Consider the following 24878-nt stretch of genomic DNA (forward strand, 5'->3'; position numbering starts at 1 on the left):
ATTTTCTATTTCACACGCTCTTTTTTGTCGTCCTATATCGGATATGTCATCATGTGCGGGATTGTCATGGCAGTTTTAGAGCTTTCGGTAATTTTGATATAATTGAATCACGGGCACCTTTCGTCAAGAGCCTAGGCGACGGGGAATCAGAAGAAGGCGGAGTAGGAAGGAAGAAGAAAATGGCCGTTGGGACGGCTTATGCGAATAACTCGAGGTTGGCACGGTCACGTCGCGCGGCCCTCCGTCCGACTCCATGTTTTCGTCATCCTCTCTCCTTTTTTCTCTTTCGCTAGTCTTCCCGGTTTCTCCCGTCTGTCTGCCCATCTCTGACATGCCACGGCCAATTTCTGTCCCGCCGCATTTGTCTCTCTTTGCCAATCATAAAGGCGCTTCACGGAGCCGGCTTTGGAGCTGGCGGCGGGAAGCCTGCGGGAAAAGACGCGCACGTGGACTCGGCGACGCGAGACACGGATGATGCGGACGGATCGTCCGAGGTAAAGAGTACTGCCCAATGCAAAAACCGAATTCCGTCGCGGATGGCGGAATAGCTCGGCACGGTCAACGATCGCGACTCCGATAGTCCGCGCCACGCACTCGCGCCCATATCGCCGCATCGTAGCGTAGAGACGTGTGTCGCGTAATTCGACCGAAATACCGTGGACAGTTCCTTAATTAAGTTTTACTCGTTGCCAGAGGCACGATCCGCACACGCTGTGCCAAGACTAATCCATTTTCCTTCGGATAGAGATCGGAGTTTCAGGAAGTGGATACAGTGATATGAAAATTTTTAGACCCCTTGACTATTTTTTCACCACGGAAATAGTTTGTAAAAAACGTTTGTTGTGAAATTATTCTTGTAGAAACGTGTTCAACATCAGTCTAGTCTAGTAGGGTGTCCACATATCACAAAATAGATGATTTGGTCAACATAATGTCTCACGAAGGCATATCATCTCATTAGCTAGTCGTTGTTAACACGTTGTTATAGCGTACGCAACATTCATATCGCGTTAAACGTCTGCGCGTAAATTGTCCTTACGTGAAGGCACAGCCGTGACATCCCGAGACTCGGGTTTTGCTTGGAATACCGCGAACTTCTTAATTAACGTCCTTCACCTGTTGCCAAGCGACACAATATACTCCTTCAAGTCATTCCAACGTAAATTACGTTCTTACAAAAAAAAATCTCGTTTGTCTTACTGCAACGAAACTATTTTAAACCGCATACGCATTTCAAGCGAAATTAAAACACGGAACATATTTATGGTTGTGCGCGTAACGTTAATTTTTCAAGTATATATATCACGAATTCTAATTAAAAATCTCTAAAATATACGACATATATATATTCTATATATATATTTTTTAAATTTATAATATAAGAAATGTTCTATTCATAATTAGTTATAAAGAGTTGTTATCTACACTAAAAGGACGGTTTTACTGAAGTATTTAAAATTTCAGTTTCACTTGGAAAAAAACTTTATGCATTTTTTTGCAGTTTCTGGACACTTATAATAACTTGTTTAATAACTGTGAAGTAATATTATTTAAGATCTCAATTAAGATATAGAGTCCATGATACGTGCAAGAACGTAAGACAATAAGACGTAAGCAGTAAGCCAATCGCACTAGAGAAGATTTCCTTTCGTTTTTTATTATGATTGGCCAATTTGCTTACTGTTTAGATACATTTTTCTATGAGTTTCTGGCTTAATGTTTTGCTTGCAGTTACTGGACACAAAAGATGCGCAAAATCTAAACCTATTTATTGAACGAAAACAATAAATGGACTACGCAGTATTTTAACTAATAATACTCTATGGAAAAATAAAATAATTGGGCAGATTTACACAAGTTGTACATATTTTTACCAGGAAAACTGCTTCAGCCATTGACTAAAACTCTTACCAAGTTCATTTCTTACGTAATATTGTTACAACTTAAGAATACAGTAATACTGAACAGTAAGTGGATGTCTAAGAAAACTGTATATATTTTTCTTTCAAGGTAGATACAGATCTAAAAATAATTTTATTAGGTCATGAAAATAATTATATAGGATGATATTCTTGAGGCTTCCACGGATGTTTCCTATATGAAAATCATGCGTTTCGCGGGTTTTCTCCGTGTCCAGATCCATTCTTGGAATGCCAACGTTTCGTGTATAGCGATGCATTCGAGCGAGACGAGACGAGAAAATAGTAAATACCGATACCGAGATTTGGTCTCGACAAAAACAAATGATTGATACGTCTCGATGGACCGATATTCTCGCTTTTCGAGATTCTCGAATTTTATCGCGAGACATTCAAGAATATCGACTATCTCGTTTCATTTTCGTTTGTAAAAAGCGAAAATGGAAGTAAATTCGTAATTTGCAAATTGTGTACGTCAGACAAATGACGGTGGTAATGTTTGTTTCTTATTTCGATATTTCTCCGGTTTTTTCGAGACGAGACCGAGACGAGAAAAACAAATGATATATGATAATCTCGGTAATGATATTTTTAATGATACGAGAAATTCCGAGACGATATTCGAGATTCTCGTATCGAAATGCATCAATAAAAACCCGCGAAACGCATGATTTTCATAATTATATAGTATGTCAAATTCATTGCTAGAATGTCCAAATCTTTTGCAGCATTGGTCGTTCATTGCTTGAGATTCCTACGTAATTATTTTGATGATTTAACAAAATCATTTTCAGATCTGTATCTAACTAAATTTTTAATTAGATACTTCAGCAAAACTGTCCTTTCTGTACAGATAATGTCTCTTTGTACAAGTTTCTTTTTAAAAATATACATGTTATAAGATATATTTATTTGTGGTACATTCAGAAGTTTTTATTTACAATTAGAGTTTGTGATACATCTATCTTGAAAAATATTATAATATAATACAACTATACAAGATCTTCATATATTAAAAGAATCGATAAATATATATTAAATATCTGTTTTGATTAGAGAAAAGTTTTCGTGTTGCGCTTCATAAAGCTGACCTATACTGACTATTATGAAAGATGTACGAGGCTGCTAGCTTATCGCTAATACGGATGAAGCGTAAAGGGTTAAGTAGTCGCAGTCGCAGGGATATCATTATGCTGCGGCGCGGTGTTCTCGCGGTGGAGACGGTGCATTCGCGATGAAAAATGATGTCTGCTACGTGGCAAGTGAGATACGACGTGGCCGGCTAAAGCGGGCTAAAGAGGAATAAACTTAAGCTAAGGCGATTCGGTAGTACATCTCTTGACTGCAATGCGGAGCATTGAATTTCCCGACTCGTCGCAACCGGACTGAAATAAAATATTGTGTACTTTATGGTGTTATTTTTAACTGTGTCTGCAGACCGTCCAACACTTAATCCGTACGTTCTCAACAAAGCCACCTGAATTATAAATCATATTGATAATGTGGGGCAATTCAAGGGAATAAAGAGAGCACTGAATTAGCACTTCCAACGTTACGGTCGGCGCTTTCGATGTTGATGTAACGTTTGACGTTTTATCGTTATTCGTTTATAGACATTATAGACGCCCGTCGATATGAGTGAAATATTTAGGAGCAAAATTATGCACGACGGTTTCGGTACGGAGCTGTAATTAACTGGAGATGGAAGACGGCGGTACAAATAACTCATGTTTCCCTTGATCTCCGAGACGATTTATTATTTGTTCGATTACCGAAAGGCAGATCACACGCTCTACATGTATGCAAATATACGAGGTCTCCTATCCCTAATGAAAAATGAATAGATTTATGATATATAATCTACGTATATACGGTAACTTGATAAATTTTCACGACATAGGAGCTCAAACTTGTATATTATACATTAGACTTGTGTATTATTATTGTTAATTCCCTTATGTACCTTAGTATATCATGCATAAAAGATATTTCCAAAATCTATGTATTATGTAGTGACATAAAGGAATAAATGATATCATGCTAGTGCATGTGTCATTGCATGTGTCTATGTATGTAATCACAGAGTTCTACTCAAGAAACATGTAAAATTCAATAAAAAATCAAAATGACTTTATTTTGATTCTTAATGTCAATAGATAGTCAAATTTTGTAACAAAATCATTATTTTGACTTTCTTGACATCAAAATAAAGTCGTTTTAACTTTCTCTTGACTTGGTGTGTTCCTTAAGTATGTGATCAGCCTAATAGTGAAGTCTTATTCTTATTTTTGTGGTTTCTGCCTTCCAGTAGATGTCAACGGAGACAATACGGCAATAATGAAGTATGTATGTAACCTAGTATATGTACACTAAATATGTAACTTATACATATTTAGTATTATCCTCCAAAATCCTCTTAATACCATGCATGCGTACACGGAGAAAATTTTATATTAAGTTTTAATATAATTTTAAATTATATTACACTTTACTATGTCTTGTATTTTCGATGGACTCTCACAACATGATTCCGACTTAACCTTTACTATGGTAATACTAATTTTTATCACATAAATAAAATAATTATTTTGTTAAGCCATATTCTAACATGAAAATAGTTAATTTTTACTATGGTACGCAAACAAAATTTGCTAGGTATATTTGATTTTGTAATAAAAAATTTTTACTATAAAAAAGTGTAAAAATTACGTTATATTATTGTTTATAAAAAAATAACTATAGCATTTAAACTTATAATTTACATGAAGACCGTAGCTACTACTACATTATAGTAATTTTAAATATGAAATTTTCTCCGTGTATGAATTCAGTACATGCTTTTAAGAGCAATGTATTTGAAAACAAAAAAACGATCTAGTATACAGTATAGAAGTCTGTGCGTAGGAGACGATTTCAAATGTATCGAAGACTTTGTGGGGTGCTTCATGATGACGCACATCCTGTATACATTAGCTACGATATCTCGATCAATTTACTATTTTTGGACTGCAATTATGTTGTACGTCTTGGTGTGCCAGTTTGTTGAATGATTGTTTTTTTATCGACATTCGCGCTCAATTTTGCGCGATTTATTCATTGAGGTCGGTCGGATAAATACTGCGCGTTTTCATTAACAAAGATTTGTTTAGCCACGATAACCGAGTTATAACCGAGTAGATGAAGTAACCAATATTCCTTGCATAATCGAGATGTTGGATTGCCTTTATCCATCCGGCAAATAATTGGGTCAAATTCAGATTTATCAAACTCACCTCCTTTTCTCTCGGTCGAATTGTTAAATCAGCGTCTCGTAAAAGTATCATATATTCAGAATCTTAGAAACGTTGGTAATCGAAAAATTATTGGATTTTCTTCATTTAATGATTTAACCGGCGACTCTTCCGATAAGATATATGAATGATATTAAATTCTCGAAAAAGAAATGAATTAATTAAAGTGTAATTACCTTCCAGCGCTGCTCTCATGTTAGTATGTCCTCCACCTCCCCTCTCCTCTCTTCTGATCTCTTTCGGTGATCAGATGCTGAATTTCCGATGCGGTAGGTCATAGCAATCGCAGTAACATCTGGTAGCAGTAGAGTCGTCGTTATTTTTATGTGAAAACTTTGTTCTCCCTTGATCTCCTTCAAATGAGAACGCGTAGTGCGAACGGCGGAACGACGACGCGAAACGGACTAGTTCATTTCAAAGGAAACACGTGTCGGCAACGAGTCTCCTAAAGGCTGTCGTAAAGTTTGTCGATAATGAAACGTCGAAACACTAAACACACACTTATTCGCCGGGATTTCGACCACGAGACTCGGTTACTTTGATGTACTATTAACGGTTTTGTTGGTAGTAAAGGAGGCCGCCTAGTAAAAACGTGTTGCATGATTAAGTGGACGAGAAATAGACGTTTTTTATTGGCTTTCTTTATTTGTGTTACTAAAACGAGCTCACGAACAGAACTATCAGTTAACGATCGTCTTTCCATTATAATCATGATACTTTGGTGTCAGATGAGAGAAAGTTATTCAGCGACAAAGCATTCTTTCATAATATTGATAAAATTTTGCGATATGAAATTTTGATTCTTTCATCTCGTTGAGAAAATAAAGCAATAAAATATATTGTGGTAATGACACAGTTTCATTCATACCTTGAAACGCTTCAGAATTAATTTTCTTAACATAAACAATTCATATGATTTTCATTTACAATATTTTGCATTTACAATGTATGCATTATAATACATGGGAAAATCCTATCGCACACACAATTAATTAAAATTCTAATAGATTCAACCAGAAAGATACAAATCAGATACTATAGTTATAAATCTATCAAACATTCCACGTAATTGGGTTAAACAGAAATTTAATTACGATAACCAGAATTCTGATTGATATCAAATTTTATTTGTACTTCTTGTTGTAGGACATTTTTAAAATTATATTTGAATTAAGCACAACTAGTTCATTTTTTATGTGAAGTTGACATCTAAATTAGTACTATTTAATTTCATTTTTTAATTTTGATAAAATCAATAGGATATGTTTTTCTCTAAAAAGTTGTATAATCCTTAATAACATTCTAACAAGAGTTCTGATGATTTTTTAGTCGTCAAAAAATTTTAATTCTAATTTTTTCGTGGCTTTAAATCTTTTTTTAAATCTAGCATTGTCTCAAAAATACTGGATAATGCTTTAAGATCGAGGAATATAATCTCGATTAAAATAAAAAAATTGTTACAATTTTGAATAATGAAAATGGAATTAAACAAAAATGAAATTTATATTCCACAGCTTCGAATTTTTATCTTTTATTTTTATTGAAATAGAACTTATTTCGAAATGTATCAGGAATTCTTTTGGGAAAAGCATTGTATTAATTATTATATTTGATAATGAGATGTTAATGAGAAAACGAGAATGTTGCTTTTATTTTTAATTATAATATTAGATAGTATCATTTTGATGTATAATTTCTGTAAACGGAATTTTTTGAAAAATTTTTTGGTTGTGAATAAAACATTCCGCTCGATGTAAAGTATAGCGACTATCGGTTGCTACCATGTGTGGAATTTTCGGCGTGCACCAAATAGGATGGCATCGTTTGCTACCATGTGGAATTTCTGCTACACTTGCCAATTCTATGTATGTTGTGTACGAATGAGAGGTTTTGCAGAAATATGAATACCAAGATGTTTTCAGTGATGTTTACAAATATGCTCGATATCATATTATTAGTTCAGAATTAAATTCATTTATTAAGTGCATTACTCTCTTCGCAAAATCGATTTTATCAAAAAAAAAAAAAAAAAATCAGAACTAAAATGATATGTTTGTCAAAATTTAATTTAGATCGTATCTGTGTGTTTGTCCTGCTATTTACAATATTAAATGACTAAATGGAATGTTTATATATTTTATAATGTTATGAACTTACAATTATAATAATTTACAATTTTTCTATATGCAACGTATTCGAGGCTAGAGTTGTTTATGCCAGCATGTTTACGAACGCGTCCCATTTAATTACTTTTTTTTTGCGCTAACGTGTTCGTAAAGTGAAGTTCCCTGTACTCTGTACGGGTCGACAAATTTACACTACGTTGGCAACACGCGTAAACGGCCGCGGCTGTTAAAATGCATCACTTGGTCATCGATTTATCGACAAAAATCGAGCGTTCTAGTAGCCATTGTTGCACTACGGATGCATATTCGCTTTGGTGTTACTGACGTTTCACTCTTCACCTACAAGCGTTTTTATACTTTCCACGTCGCAGACTCTCTATACCTTATTTAATTCATGTGTAAATTAAAACTGCACACTGTTAAAAATAACATGTTAATTTATTAAAGACCACACTTTCTGAGTGTGGGTTTTCTGAGATATGCAAAATGTTAATTTTTGCATGTCTCAGAAGATTCACTATACGTATTTAAGTTAAAATTTACATTTTATTTTTAACATTTTATTTATGCCCATTTCTACCAATGAGATTAACTTTAATCTCTGTTCAATTTACCCATCATCTTTTTTTAATTCTTAGATTCTTAGAATTACAAAAAAAGATGAAGAATTAGTTAAATCAAGATTAAAGTTGATCCACATTGGTAGAACGGCATTAATCAATGCCCGTTCTACCAATAGGGATTAACTTTAATCTTGGTTTAACTTACTTTTTATTTTTTTTTAGTTCTAAAAATTAGAAAAGGATAAAGAGTAAATTAAAGATTAAACTTTATCTACATTGGTAGAAATGGACATTAATCGACTCGTGAATAAACCAAGATCTGATATAATCAAGTCCCTGCAATAATTGTATACGATATCTGTACTTATACTGCTCGAATTTGCCAGGCGCTTTAACTATACATATAAAAAGAATTATTCGTTATCTTACGCGACGTTAAAACTCATTCTACAATTACGTAAACGTAGTAGTTGTAAGTGAGATTGTAAGAATTGACGAATCACAGTCGAATATGTTCTTGTGATTGGTCAATTCTTACAATTACAGCCACTTACAACTACGTAATTGCTCACGTAATTATAGAGTAGGCTCGACGAGTCTATCAGAAGAAGTCTGTCAAATGAAGTAATGTACGGTAATAGCTTGTTCGTTGAAATTAACGTAAAACGGAGTTTCCTTTATTAGATAATGTATTCATATCAGTAGCAGCCTTATTTTCGTAACGGTATGTGTGCCGTGTTACAATAACAAACACTGAGCGTCGCAACGTCGTGCTGCTTACTGTTGCGAAAACAAGGTCACTGTGCTCCGTCACGTTATCATTCGCGTGGCGAGACTGGAGTAGGTAAGCAGCGGCATGTACCGCTCTCCGTTATTTTCTATCGAGACGTGATCGGGACAGGTGTTGTGAGAAAACGCGATCACTCACGAACAGTTAACGATTATTAGCACGGCCAATCAGATAATGATATAAGTAGCGATTTGTGGCTGCTTATCGAGGTAAACGGTTGATAAAAACGTGACACAAGTAAAAAATAAGAATTTTTTAACTAACGAAAGGAAATCCCTAATGTTCATGGAAAAACGATGTATTTGTAAACTATTGTTTATTTACATGGAAAAGTGTCATAATTCTGATAAAAGATGAAATCTGTATTAGAGTCGCAGTATTCGAATTTTGAAAATTTATGATATAGTTTTAAAGAATTTATTACAATTGAAAGTATAATATATGTGTGGAGAAAAAGTAAAGTTATACATATTCACTATCTTAATTAAAATGCTGTTTCGATTCAGAAAGAATTTAAAAAATGCACTCTACTGAACAATTGCTAATTTTAAGTTATATTATTTTTCTATCAACGCAAAGATATTTCGCGCGTTAAAACGTCGATACGCTAAGTAATAATACCGGTTTCATCCTTATTCTTTAACGAGATCATATAGATTCGAATGTACGTATCACATCGGTTTAATTTCGCCTGTTCAATTTGATCAAATTTTATTTTTAAATCGAGAATGTTAAATAAAATATTGATACATTCAAGATAAATATGATTTATTACTTTCTTTTAATACGTACGTTCTGTAGAATATCCTATACAATATTTGCATCAAATATGAATTTCGGTTGCATATTCTCGAATGCTTGTCGCGCCATTGGTTCTTTATTTAATCATGCAATATCAGAATAAAAGATCGTTGCTATTTCTAAATTTGTGAGTCTTTAATACGGTATTTCTTCACAATGTATTTAGCTTGTAAATGCAATCGTTTTGTTTTTTGAGATTCGAATCTTCGTCTTTCGAAGTTTGTAATTTACGACACATCTTGGACTGAAGAGATTTTTTGTGTCATTCCGTTGTAACAAAGTGCACGTTACATAATTAGTTGTGTTTTCGCAAGTGAACATTGTGTTGTATGCAATGAAGGAATCTGAGAGGAGGAGGCGGCCTGGGAGGCATAGGACAACGAAAAGCGAAGTAATCTCTTGAGGTGAATAATTTATTATTTATCTATTATCTATATTACTCGTAAAATGAAAATTTAGTTATCGTGCGACGTGTTTTAAGCGCGTTTTGCATGTAAAATAAAATAAAATATTTCTGATATCTGTATACCTGTATTTTACAGATCAACGTAGTTACATTACAATTCTGCTGTTCCGCGTCGTATTGGCGAGTGTAAAATTATCTTTTACCTCTCGATTTAAAGTGATGGAGCCTTGAAAAAAAAATTGCATAGGTAATGTATAATTGCGTAACGTATAAATAAATATTTAAAATTAAAAGTATACTGTGTATATTTGAATCAGTAAATAATCATTGATTATCTAGTGGCATTTTTTACACCGACAGTGAAAAAAAAGAAAGAAAGTTTGAGCAGTATGTAATTAAAATATCGATATTTGGACGTCAATTTTAATATCATATGTTGAATTTATATACTAAAACGAAGTTAGCTAGGCCAGGAAGATTCCACGTTTCATTGATTTTTTAGTTGAATTTCATTGTGAATTTACTAATTACCAGTGACATACTTGGTACTGATTATCCACTGATTTAGATTTAGAGAGTAAGAATAGCAGAGAAAAACTTAAAATTTCATAGATTCATTACTTTAGAAATAGTTTAGAACGAATTAGTTATACTGCGATATTTAATCTTGAGGTATATTTTTATTTTTCGTACGTTCTTGTGAAACGCTAAAATCTAGCACAGACAAATGTTTGAAAAAATTGCAGCATTTTTGAGAACATTATGAGGATATTATTTAATAATATTACAATGAATGTGTGTATGTATATAATTTAATCTGAATATAATTGATATTTACATTTTTTAGTTTATTTAAATAAATAATAGGAAAAAATAAAGGTAAAGAGAAAACATTATAATAAGATCATAACAATCATTTTTTTAATATAAAGATTTTGTTTGAATTTTTTCATAGTTTGTATCTTATTAATGTTAAAAATCAGAAGATATTTACATATTGTATGTATTTTTTAAATAAATAAAATTAATAATACAAAAGAAAAATTAGAAATAAGATAAAAGGGAAAATTTGTTGCTATTTATATGTGTGATTTTATTTATTCTTTCTTTTCTTTTCTCAAACATTTTCTTAATAGAATTTGGAATTTCGTCTGGTTTTTCTGTTTTTTCCTCAGAATTCAATATGATATCATTTAATAATATCAACATATTCCAAGATTTTCTTAATACCTATATGTTTATGTAAATATGTCATAAAATTAAATAAACTAAGACTAAAAATTACAGTTACTAAAAATGTTATGGTTACATTGCTGATTTATTTAGTAAGAAGTGCTAATAAATATTAATTTCTTTATCTATGACATTTCTATTTTATCTTAGTCTTTCATATAGCCAATACTTATTGATGAATTGATTTTACTTGACATAAAATAAGATGAGATCTGTTAAATATATCGTAGAATTTATTCAAAGATTAATTAAATTAAGTAATTAGCGTATAATATTTAAAATGCTTTAGTGGTTATTACTGTTAGTAATACAAAATGAAAATATAAAATTTAGCTGAAATACAGAATTCAATTAAAATACAGAATTCAGCACGATGTTATGAGATACTTTGTATAATTAATCTTACGAAAATATAATTTAAATATTCTTGTTAACCCTTTAAAAAAGCAGCTCTTATTAGCCTCTCAAATAGGTCTGTATTTAGAACGCGCTATTATCGATAAATGCGCATTCTTATTTCTGAAATTCTATAATTACTGTAATATGTAAAGTATATGCTAAATGCGCGCTAACATCGTTACATAACATTGCGCTCTGAATATATACATACCATCGTCTCTAATAGATACTTCGAAACGTGAATTATAATTCTAATTTACTATTGCCAATCTCCTCTAGAGTCGTCAACTAATTATCATATGTCCTCATTTTCGGCGGAATGCTTGAAGCTAGATCATGATGTAGAAATTTGTCCTTTTCATCGTAATTTCGTTATGGAATCTAATTTTCGTAACGAAAATCGATGCACCATCTTTATTGCTATAAGTAATTTCGTAATTTAAACTAGGAATTTTGCGTATGATATTAGGTAGGAGGAAATTACTTTGATTAAGGTATTCATTCATCTTCCCTTCGAAACAAATCAATTTTAGAGACGAAAAACGGCAGGAATTAAGTTTAACACCTAATATTACTGTAATCATGTTACTCAACTGAAAAATTTCAGTTAGAACATCAAACAATTTCGAGGCCCTGTCGTAACGAAATGAAATTTCGTTAATAATGACTGACAAAATGGGACATAGATTTTTTCTCCCTATCAATGATTACACGAAATATCGGTTATATCACAATAGATGATGAAAGGATTCTTGTGATTATTTCCTACGAAAGTTTTGAGATTAGTCAATTACAATGTCCGACAAAATTTAATATTTTTTTATTACGGCTTTAAATAATTATTTTTTATGTACTTTTACTATTGAACGTGAATCTGCCGTTCAAATTTGGCTATTATTAACAGTTTTGAAAGAAATTGTCAAAAACGATGATTTTGAGGATATTGACGTTGTAATATTGACAGTATATTTTTCTAAATTTCAATGACGCAAAAGTACCACTTTTAGTTTTAAAATGTATTTTGTTTTGTTTCGTTTCGATATAATTTTTTGTTTTTAAGATATAGAGCACAATATATTTAAAAATAATTTTTTTCCATTTATAATAACTGAAAAAGACGTTTTATTTCATGTTAATAATGCATTACGTGTAAAGTTAGTATTTTTGTACTTAATAATACTTATAATCGAGCATACATAAATAAAAAAGCAATATGAAATTAATAAAATATAATGACAGCAAATTTATAATCTTGAATCACATTGAAGATATTATTATCTATTTGTCATATTTCATTTTGTTAATTTCATATTGTTTTTTATTTAGTATAATTTGATTATATTATACAAATAACATTTATACATAATACAAACACTTACTTTCCATTCAATAAAATAAAAAGCTTTTTTCATGTATTAAATAGAAAAAAGTTATCTTCAAATTGCTACATCTCGAAAACGAAAAATCATACCGAAATAAAATGCACTTTAAAACTAAAAGTTGATACTTTTGAGTGGCATTAATAAAATTTAAAAAAAATTTGCTATCAGTGTTACAACGTTATAAAAACTCTCAAAACTATTTTTGGTCTCTTTGACATAATTTTTCTCAAAATTGTGAGATAAATTTGTACAACGAATTCGTGCAGACAAAAATACACCAGAAATGACTATTCACATTCGTGTTGCAAAATGATGTTTTTTTTGAAAAATGTTATTTTTAATAGGAAAGAAAGGATACTTAATTATGTCTAAGAATATAATTAAGCATCCTCTTTAGATATAATTATTTATATTCTTAGATGTAATTAATAAGCATCCGCGATTTATCGTAGATTGATCTTGCAACTGTTTCTCTCAATTCGCATAATTTCCATCATTATCTTGCAACACTACCGACGTGATTACTCTCGACGTACTTCGATGTACTTGTTTGCGACATATTTGCGTCACTTCAAAGAATCGCGTGATCGAAGACTTAGGCCCAGTTCCACAACTCACGGTTAACTCTTAACCGAGGTTCAACTTGTTTCTCATCTCAATTCTAGAATTAGAAAGAGACAATAAATAAGTTTAACCTCAGTTAAGAGTTAACCGTGAGTTGTGGAACTGAGCCTTAGCATTTACACTTGTTTAAAATTGAATTTATTGAACTCTGTAATGACATCATTTCCGGTAAGTCGCGGCATGTCGCGACGAAATTCCAAAAAGTTCATTTGAAGCTCGGTTCAACTAAGCGCGTCTCTCTGCTTTATATAAGAAGGTGAATGCCGGAAGCGCGAGCGCATTCCTGATCGAACAATTGCGATAGTACCACGAGCTGCACGAATCGCAGTAGTCATTATATTTGATCCTCTCTCACTTTCTCTCTCTTTTTCTTTTTCTTTCCCCGCTGTAAATTATTCGCAGTCGGCCGAGTCTCGCACGGCGAATGACAAACTGACGACAGGTGCTTTTAAACAACCGACCTGTCTTATGCGAAAACTTATTCTCTCATTCGATGCCAGCCAGAAACTCTTGCCGTTTCTTGCGGCTCTAGTCCCTTTTATAAATGGCCAAATTTCTGCTTCAGCTTTCCGAGACTCTCTCACGACTGTATTATTTTTCAAGATGTCGTAAGGCAATGTGGTATTTGTACTACGGATTTTTATCGTCTTTGTTACTGTCGCCCGAGTGAGTTGCCCATATCGCTACTGGCAAGTCGACAGAAATGTCTAACGCGATGACAGGAACTTGTACCGTTTTTCTGTCGAAAACTGCAATGAGATCGAGGCGCCGCAAGGCCTCTTTTATCCAATGGCGTACAAATATCACGAGAGTAAATAGCCCGGGGCGCGTCTCTCTTTGTCCACCTACGCGAGTTATAGCACCAAGTGGAGAAGATACATGCGACTGTAATTCACCTTGAGCCTCTGAGAGACGAGATTGCCGGCTGGAGAACCACCCGCAGTCGTCTATTTCGGTTTAGGAAGAAAAGTCTGCAACGGGGCGACGCGACGGGGCCGGGCAGGCATACCTTCGGTAAATACGTTCTGCATGCGCACTTGCACTTCGTGAAACTTATATATCCGGCGATCGTTACTTTTAATCAATTTATAAACTTGCGTTTTTCTTCGTCGGCTAGCGACTTTTTGTCCATCGTAATTTTTAACGTCACATGACATGATTCTTTTAAGAGAGCTCTTTCTTTCTCCTCTCTTTCTTTTTCTTCATAAAAAATTTATTAGGTTAATTATTATCGAAGAATTATAAAATGCAGTATCCGGTTTATTTGCATACGTCTGATTAGGTTAACCTGGAGATTCTTTTTACATTTTTGTACTAGTCAACGTGAGAGAGGATAATGGAGGATCACTGGGAGATTATCAGGTGACAGTAATTCGACAGTTAACATTTGTTTCTCGTGTAAATGGATTACAATTTGCATATTCACGTTACGTCGATCGAAGAAGCTGTGAAGTATTAGTAAGGCGACCGGGTTGATGTGTCATGATATAAAAAGAAAAGAAAAAAAGCGAAGAAAGGAAAAATAAATGTGACTCGCAGCAATCGTTAAAAATTAAGAAAAAACAAATCTAATGTTAATTTATCTTATTAGCGTTGATAGTCTAAAAAAGCCCAAATATTGTTTATTTAAAGCTATAATTCTTTCGCGTTAGGTCACAGATTTATATCTCGTTTTTGTTATTATTTTGTAGCTGTATCTACTAAAATATATGTTTGGCGAAAAAAAAAATAAACGTCACTGCAGCAATTATCGTTATAAATTATTAAAAAAACGTATTTAATGTTAATTCGTTCTATTAGCGTTGATAGTTTAAAAATTATTTATTTCAAGCTATAACTCTTTCGCGTCAGATTGCAGATTTATATCTCAGATTTTTGTTATTATTTTGTAGCTATATCTACTGAAATATATGTTTTTGGCGAAAAATAAAATAAACATCACTGCAGCAATTATCGTTATAAATTAATAAAAAAACGAATTTAATGTTAATTCGTTCTATTAGCGTTGATAGTCTAAAATTATTTATTTCAAGCTATAACTCTTTCGCGTCAGGTTGCAGATTTATATCTCGTTTTTATTATTTTGTAGCTGTATATCTAAAATATATACGTTTGGTGAAAATAAACGTGACTCGCAGCAATCGACATAAATTAATAAAAAACGAATCAATTTGTCCTATTAGCATTGATAATCTAAAAATTATTTATTTCATGCTATAACTCTTTCGCGTTAGGTCACAGATTTAGATCTTATTTTTATTATTTTGTAGATGTATCTGAAATATATGTTTGTCGAGCGTATCGATTTTTATGAGTGCTAAATACCTGTAAAAGTAGGGCGCGTGTCAGGGAAAATTTTTAATCAGACACGCGATCCTGCGTGTGGTTCGTGCGTGTATTCACCCGTATCGAGTGATACGGCTATGTTACATTACTATATGTTACGCAAAAGTTCCCCCGATGGCCCGCGTGTCAACGATCCATCGCGTGTCGCATATAAAAGTAAGTTTATACTGAGTAAAAAAAGGACTACGGTATAGATCCTCATGTAAGAGATTAGACACCGTTTAGAAGGCGGAAAAAATTATTTGTTAAAACAATTAAAAACTTTACTGATTCAACAAATCTACAACCGCAATATGAACCGCATATGAACAGCTAGTTTTGTATATTAAAGTAGCAAAGTTGTACAGCTGAATAAAATTAGTAATTATTAGGTAATCATATTTATTGTAAAGCACAGCAAATTTATACGGCAAAGATAACTTTATATGAAAATAAATTCAATATATATATATATATAAATTAGCAATTTCTATTGTAACAACACTGAGAAAAAATATCTGGTTGAAAGTAAATGAATAAAAAAATTCTGATTATATCAATATTATCATTACTAGAATTCTAGTAGAAAATTCTGATTCTTTAATCAGAAAATTCTGATTCATCCATTTTTAACTAGAATTCTAATTAATTCAGCCATACACTTTTCTTCGTGAAAGAATTAGCTGAATTAGCATACTGATGATGTGATGATTGCTTACAGACATGATTTCTTTGTTGAATCATCAAATCTTACAATTAGTTACAAATTAATTATTAAATAAATTGCGCAGCAAGTTATAGGGTAAATTAGGATATTATGGCCATACGGAAAAGATAGCCATAGGCCATAATTTCTCCAACAATTGATAAATAGTGCATTTTTATAGTCATTCTTAAAGATAATCAATATTTACAGTAGTTCATATGAGTACACTGTTCAAAATAACAATATTATAAATACTATCTAATATTTTTTCTTTCGACTATCTGCAAAGTTTTGCACGTGTCTGCTAAAAACTGTTATAATGTCTAATAAATTACAGTTGATTATAGCAGTTAAGCTGCCATAATCAACATTACATACACAATAAAGGTACGTAAATTGCAATGTGACCTATAATTAATACTTTTATTTTCACTATTTATTTATAAATATTATAGCTCTATCTTTCTTAATATCATGGCCATCTTTTCCCTAAAAATCAGATAAGGCCAATGCATACTTTGTAATATTTTGATAAAATTACAGTTCTGTTAAATATTTTCTCTTTAATTTCGATAGTATTTGTTACTTTAAGCTTCAGTGTATGTTTTTTGCATTTTAAAAAATGGCCATCATACCCGAGTTTACCCTAGTTTTGCTGAATCACTCAATCTATTTTTTTCCGTGACAGACAATTTCTGATTGGACTCCCATATTTTTCAGGGCCTGCTAAAGATAGAAAAAGATACATAAGGTACAATAAAATGCGTGAACATGTCATTCTATCTTATGCATAATTTATTTTATTCTATTTACAGGTCCTGAAAAATATGGCGAACCAAATATATGGTGTTCAATCTCTTAAAATGACCTATACGATCAATAATACTGATCAGTAATATTGAATCAGTAATATCAACAGTATGCATCAATATTTTTAGTACTTTAAACAAATTTACACGATCAATATTATTGACAATATATTTTACTTCAGTTTCATGTACATTGCACTGTGATATAATATGGATCCTAATAAAGCGATGCTGATGCTCGATAATCAAAATCTAAATTATCGTCAGTATTCTACGTCAATCCATTAATATTATCCACACACGTTCAGTAATATTGTCAGTATTTGTTAATACTGTTACTGACAGTATTATTGATCGTGTAGGGTTATTTTTATTTGAAAATCTCTAGACTAAAGGGAAAGCGACTCGAACGGAAAGCTCGATATACGACGGAACAACTCTTCTCCTTTTGTTTGGCTGCATCTTGCACACACGCGTATATATATGTATGACGACGAACAAAAGAATATGCGGTTTGCCGCATCAACCGCGAAATGTGTTCGCGACGAATACACTTTACGATAATGCACGCCAAGCTTCTCGGCTTTTATCTACGAGTGAGGATCTTCTAAAGTTTTCAGGTCGCGAATCAAGCTCGAAGATCTAGCCTTTGCGCGATCGCCAGACGATTTTTTTTCCAACAGATTAATCCTTTTTGTTTGTAACTTACTTTTATGTAGTGTCTGAAACTTTGATCTCGATAAAAAACGTATAAAGAGTTTCGAAAGTTGAATCGTTTGATCAGTAGAAAATATCAAAAATTTACGTGGAAGTTCTTCTTGCCTATATTTTACCAATATCCCGCAAATTTTATGGGAATAACTAAAATATTCGCTTGCGGTCGCCTCAGCTAATATTCTCGAGATCCATTTTACCAATTCGGAAATGCGCGCAGAAATGTAAATTTTATTGCAATACGAATAGGAAAAGTTTCGTTTGCAAATTTTGTCGTCGATGGTGTTCTTTCGATTCCTAGGCAAAACTTCGATTGGATTAATACGATGTCACGAGCAGTTCGTGGATTCTTCCTCTCACCAAGTTTTCAGTTGCTTTTCTCGTCCTTTTTGCTGCTCCGTTAAACTGAATAACAATGTCGGAACTCCTCGTAGAATCGCTAGACGAAGCACCTTTGAGACTTGATCATAATTGAAACGGGTTTCAATTTTGCTAGAATAATAAGTTTTTCTCAGTAGAGAATTTCTTTTGTACTCGCTTCTAATTCTTATAAGTGTTCATAAGGATATATTAAGAATGTATTATATTTTTACAATTGTATTAATAATTTGTACTTTAAATAAATTGTGTACATATATTATGTATACAGTTTATTTAAAGTATAAATTATTTTGAAATAAATTATTTTGAAATAAACTACATAAAAAAAGTTGTGTTTTGAACAATTAATTTTTCTTGAACAACACGTTTTTAGTGTTTATTTACTTTATTTGTCATTGTTTTTATAAATTAAAATTGTTAAAGTAATAATAAAAATTTCAATTTTTTTGCATAAGTACTTTAAATATTCAAAATGATTTATGTAAAGTTTCATTGCGATTCAGAGATTAGACTTTATACAAAGATTTAGAAGAAATAAATATTTTGTTTATTTACGAAACAACTAATCCTTTGCATCGTAATGTGACTTTACATAAATCATCTCGAATACTTAAAGTACTTGTATGAAAAAATTAAGATTTTTATTGTTATTTTATAATACATTTCCATACATTTCTATTAAAGCATCATATTAAAATAATTTTACGTATTTTGAAATAACTTTTGATCCAGATGGTAAACCGTCACTGAACTTTTGTATTACTTAAAAAAGCGATTTAAAATAATCTAATTTTTTCATAACTTTTTTATCATTTTGAAAATATATCAAATACATCCTAATGTGTAATACATCCAATTAACAGAATCGTTAATCAACGAGTCAGGAAACTTTCCGAAAGTGATAAAACCATTATTAGCAAGAAATGTCATCAGCGTATTAATATTAATAGCCGGCCAGTCTCTCGTGTGCATCAAATCGTTTGTCAATATTTACTTTGACACATTACATCTAGTGCATCTCGCGCGCACAGTTATTCGCCGGCAGCAGTATCGAGGAAGGCAATTGAAGAAATTGATCGCTCATATACACATAAACGTTGTTTTACGAGTCGATATATCCGTCTTTCATGATACAGTGCTTGGACCTTCGCTTGAATGTAGGATACCGAAAGCTGAACGAGGGAGAAGCGACAGATATGTCGATAGGCGTGCATCGATCATCTTTCTTTTACAAACGACAGTCACAAGAGATTTTTGCGAATTACACGGTTATGTACGTCGTGTAAATAGAAAAGCTCCGTTCTTGTTATTGATTCCCCGTCTTTTCGAGCGTACCCTATATACATTTCAATGCCATGGAAATGAAATGGCCGACGTCACTCTGCGGCTTGAAAGTGAATGGAGGGAAACACATCACGTGTTTACACGCAAGATATTTGTCTTTCTACCTCAGCGCACGCCGCGAAACATCGGTCGCTCCAGTTCCACTTCGAATACACCGACTCTCTCGGCATTATGTCTTCTTCCTTGATATTGATACAAGTTGTATGTTTACCGTCGCGTCTGTTTGCATCACCATTGACTAAGAACTTGTCCGGAGTTTACATAATTTGCAAAGTAATATCGATAAATAAGTGATATAATCGAGGCGACGGGGGTCGCATTACGACGGACACGAGCCGTCTCCGAGACTGAAGTTAGATGGGGTCAGTTCTCGGGTGGTACATCCAACTTCAGGACAGTCTAATTAAACTATACTCTATTATAATTCCTCCGAATTACCGTGCATTCCAGACAAGAGTATCGGCTCTGGTATGGCGCGTGCCGTAAATTTACTTTCTAATTAAAGTGCTCTATGCTGAACTACGATTGAACCGTAAAGTGAAAATTTTATCTCTTCTTACTCTATCATAAAATATAGAAAACTTTCTTTTTATCTCTTCACCATAGAGCGACCATTGGCTGCTCCGGGAAGCTCATATTGAGTGATTACTTTGTCACGCCGGTTGCTATTTTCCTACTTTTATCGTTAATTATCACGACAGTGATTAATTATTCGTTATTTGCGCATGTAGCTCCTTTACACTTCTTATTTGCACCTTCAATTATTTCAGCTAAAATTAGCTGTTTTATCTTATGAACTTTTTTTATCATCATTACGTAGAGGTTTTACACGTTCTCCATTATATCTTCGGTTTGCATTGACATCGGTTCTCTCTCGTGGTTCACGTCTAGATTACTGGTGAATTGAATCTCCGTTATATCTCTGACGTAGACATGCATCAAGCGCTTCTGTTCAGTGGGCCAACCGGGTTTACTCCGAAATCAGGGAGCCAGCGAACTGAATGATTCGGATTCAGCATAAGTTACTCGGTGGATATATCCCTTAATTCTCGTGAGCGAGTCAACGCTCGTCGCAACGTGCTTTCTGACATCAAAGCTCGATTCTGCGACGTCCGTGCACCATCGGTTCCGAGCGTAGAAATGAGATTTCCTTGGAACAAAGTTACCGAGTTTAGTCCCGAATATTCCTCTGGCTGCATGATTCCTCTGTCTATCAAAAGTTTTGCGTTTCTAATTCTGTGCTCACAGTTCTGTAAAATTTTATATTTCTTTTTTAAATTGTTATCGTGAGTTAAAAATATCAGTGTAAATTTATCGATAATAAAAATGAAATGTTACATAAGAATGATGTGTTTTATGATGCACAAGTCTACGTAAGACTTGTACAATAAAAATTATTTTTTATTTGTGTTAGAGACGCTTCACTCAAGCCCTTGTTAAAATTTTGTGTTGAATTTTTAATATATCCTAGTGTTAATTTAACGTGATTATAGTATTTGAATATTTTGTGTTAAATTGATATTCAACATTTTTTAGTGTAAAAATAACATAATTTATGAGTAAATGAATAAATAATATAAAAATTATGTAAATTTTAAAGTTGATAAAAAGAGCATTCAGCCACGCGCAAGATGTTTTTTGCGAATATTATATATTTCAAAATCTTACATTACAAAAAATACGAATAATAGATATTTCGGTCTATATCAGACCATCTTCAGTATACAATATTAAAGTTCGCAGTCATATGATTACAAAACAATTATTATCTGTCAAATTATTAAAAGAATTGTACAATTAGATTCACAAAGTTGAAAATTCCCCAAACCAATTGATCATCCATAATTCTTCGTCATATTATTACAATAAACCATCAAATCAATTAAATTAGCGATAATTTTTGTTCGAATTGCGATTTGCGCTTATGTATGCTGTCAATCAAACATTACTTCTATTCGTTATAATGACTCTTATACATGGAATTCATCTTGTTGAAAGAATGCTCTTTTTATTAACTTTAATTTATGAGCCACTATTGAATTGACAATTTAAAAAATTATGTTTTTCAAAACATCAATTCTAATATAAATGAATAACATGTGTTTAATTTAATGTTATAAATATTAAATTTATTGAAATATGTTAATTTAAAATTATTATTGTAAATATTATAAATGTTAATTTTGATAAATAAATATTTAGGATTGCTTACAAATTGTATCATTGCCACGTTTTTACGTTAATTTGTTACATAATAATTGTGTTATTTCTTAATATATTCATCTTGTCTTGACTAATACAAAAATTTGTGGACCATTTGGGACATGTGAAATATGTTAAAAACATAAATTTGTATAAACATTTAAAAAAATGTGTTTTTAATTTTAGTGCAGTACAATAAAATTTTGATACTAATTCTTTAAATTCTTTGGAATCTCACTTTTAGGAGTAAAAATTAAGCCAATCTTGAAAAAGAGTGATTCAATCTTGAATCTTTAAGAGTGAGATTTCTTCAGAGTGAGATTCACTTTAAAAGTTTTAGAGAGTATCATGACAAAAGTTAGAACTAATGTTTATTTTTATCAATGTAGATTTAACTTCAATCTCGGTTTAAGTCACTTTTTATTTTTTTCTAATTCCAAGAATTAAAAAAAATTAAATTAAGCTGAGATTAAAGTTAATTTACATTGCATTGGTAGAAATAATTTTTACTTTAACGGTTTTTATAAGAGTTTGAGATTAGAATATAATTTAAATATTTACCGATAATATTACATTTAAATTCTTTGAAGTGGAAAATCACTCTAAAAAGTAAAAATCGAGCGAATCTCGAAAAAGAGTGAGATTTACTTAAAAAATTTCAAAGTATCACGACAAAAGTTACAACTAATATTCATTTTTAACAATATATATTAATTTTTTAATCTCTGTTTAACTCACTTTTTATTTTCATCTATATAAGGTTCAAGAATAAAAAAAACTGAGATTAAAATTAATTTACATTTAGAAATTACGATAGAAATGGACATAAATGGATGAAATATCGACCTTCACAAATTTACAGAGAACTGCTCTTAATCGTTGTAAAAATAATGGAGACAATGACAAAAAATAAGACCCTGCAGGAAATCTCACTCGATAACTCGAAATTCTTTAAGACATTTTTCACTTCAACGTTGCGATAAGAACAAATTTGAGATGACAGAATGTAATGTAGGTATTTGTCGATAATTACATTGTGCATAATTCGAAGTAAACTCGTTTGCGGCCGGCAGTGCAGTCTGTGGTGGCCGGCAGCGCAGCGAGTGAGGGGCGGAGGGAATGGTGGGAGTCGACGCCATGTGCTCGCCGCTCGCGTCGTAGCGCTCGATCAGTCGACGCCGCGCGCTCGCACCGAACGGATCCTTGTTGTCCGAGGGGATACCTCCTCGCGAGCGTTCCCTCTCTCGTTCTCCATACGTGTGCGTATATCAAACTCACGCACGCAGAGTGTGCGACACGTGATCCGCGCGCAGCGCTGTTCCCGATGCACTTTTCCCGAGCACGCGATGACGAGACGGTAATCGCGATGACGGCGTAATCGTCTCTCGCATCCTTCGAGCCTTGTGTGACGCGCCTTTCCGTTCGCGTGGAAAGCCGTCTCCCGCGAGGGAGAGGAGCGGGCGCTAATCGAGAGAGGAAAAGGACACTCGTGCCGGAGCACTCCACAGCCATCTCGAAAAATGTCAAGGTGATCGTCTCTCCCCTTGCGTCTCTCATCCTCTGACGTCTCGAGGAAAAAAAAACGCTCGTATATACGCGTGTAACGTGTGCTTTTTCTCGCGTTGGATCCGGATCTCGTCGGTTCGGCGTCTCTCGCTCCCAACCCCCCCATCGTCGTATCGCACACCCTGGAGCGTGATCCTCGCCCGATCCAACGCGTCCGTCGGTTGGGAAAGCCAGAACGCAGTCAGAATGCATCACACGGCACCGTGGTATCTGCCCTGGGGCCTGAAGCTGGTGCCGCTGCCAATTCCGCCGGGACATCCGGCCTCCGGTATCCCGAATCCCGCTGGTCTACACCTGCTGACGCCTTTACCCGGAATCTACGCACCGGAGCCGCGTAAGGTACGCCACGATCCTTCTCTCTCTCTCTCTCGTATTCCCGGTGTTCCGTGACTTCGTCATTCGGAAACTTTGTTGTTGACTTTCTCCCACGGGACGTTCCATACGTTCTTTCCCATAGAACGAAAAATCTCATTTTGAAAGTATACAACGACGGATCGAGGGAGAGAGAGAGAGAGAGAGAGAGAGAGAGAGAGAGAGAGAGAGAGAGAGAGAGAGAACTCGATGCGTCGCCAAAAATTGAATTAAGCGGGGCTAGAAAAAGTTGGAAATTGATTTTGTGTCCCGAAGACGGAGACTCCGGGACTCAAAAACGACGTATATATCGTGCTTCTCATTCAACCTGCGAAGTTTTAAGTTTACTTTGAATCACCGAGATTTAAAGTTCGTTATTTCGAAGAAAGCGTATTTCGCCTCTTTTCATTTTCGCCGTACGAGTTGTTCGACGCTTGCACCTCGGCCGAAAGCATCATTCATTGAGAATGAATCGACGAAGTGGTCGTGATTGAAAAGTTGCAACGTTGTTTCGCGGAACTGGAACCGTATTCTCTTCTTTCGCGGAAATCATCTACGAGCGATACTTTGAGCGATTGCTCATTCGTCAATGGTAATATTTGGGGCATTTATTTATATCCGATGATGCCGCAAATGAGATATAGATTGGAATAGATCGTTTAGTTTAGGGGCTATGATAGTTGATAGAGAACGGGTTGTAGACGATTGCATCGAGTGTTATGCATGGGTGACGTGAGCAGCAAGATGATGTGCCGCGTTCTTACTTCTTCAAATCATGCTGTGAATCACGCTGTGTTGCAATCGAAGCATTAGATCTTTTTATTCAAAGTAAGAATCATACACTGCTAGATATCAAAGGAGCGATGGAAATGTTATTTCACTCAATTCCTTGAACTAAATAACATTTAACTTCTTGTGTGTTGAAACTGATATTAATCAATTTCTGT

At 33.4% G+C, this 24878-nt stretch overlaps 1 protein-coding gene across 2 annotated transcripts in view; it reads left to right on the forward strand.

Moving 5' to 3' along the window:
• Positions 1–24878, forward strand: part of LOC108761256 (RNA pseudouridylate synthase domain-containing protein 2) — a 179800-nt gene that overhangs the window by 34757 nt on the left and 120165 nt on the right. Inside the window, exon 1 of one of the 2 annotated variants that reach the window (XM_018507682.1) lies at positions 23231–23919. The exons of the other annotated variant lie outside the window; for it this stretch is intronic. Within the exon in view, the coding sequence (XP_018363184.1) occupies positions 23767–23919 (153 nt within the window). The 5' untranslated portion in view covers positions 23231–23766. Of the gene's footprint in view, positions 1–23230; positions 23920–24878 lie in introns of those variants that run through there. 2 annotated transcript variants of the gene reach the window in all.

Source organism: Trachymyrmex cornetzi, unplaced genomic scaffold (genome assembly GCF_001594075.2).
Source record: "Trachymyrmex cornetzi isolate Tcor2-1 unplaced genomic scaffold, Tcor1.1 scaffold245, whole genome shotgun sequence".
NCBI lineage: Eukaryota > Metazoa > Arthropoda > Insecta > Hymenoptera > Formicidae > Trachymyrmex > Trachymyrmex cornetzi.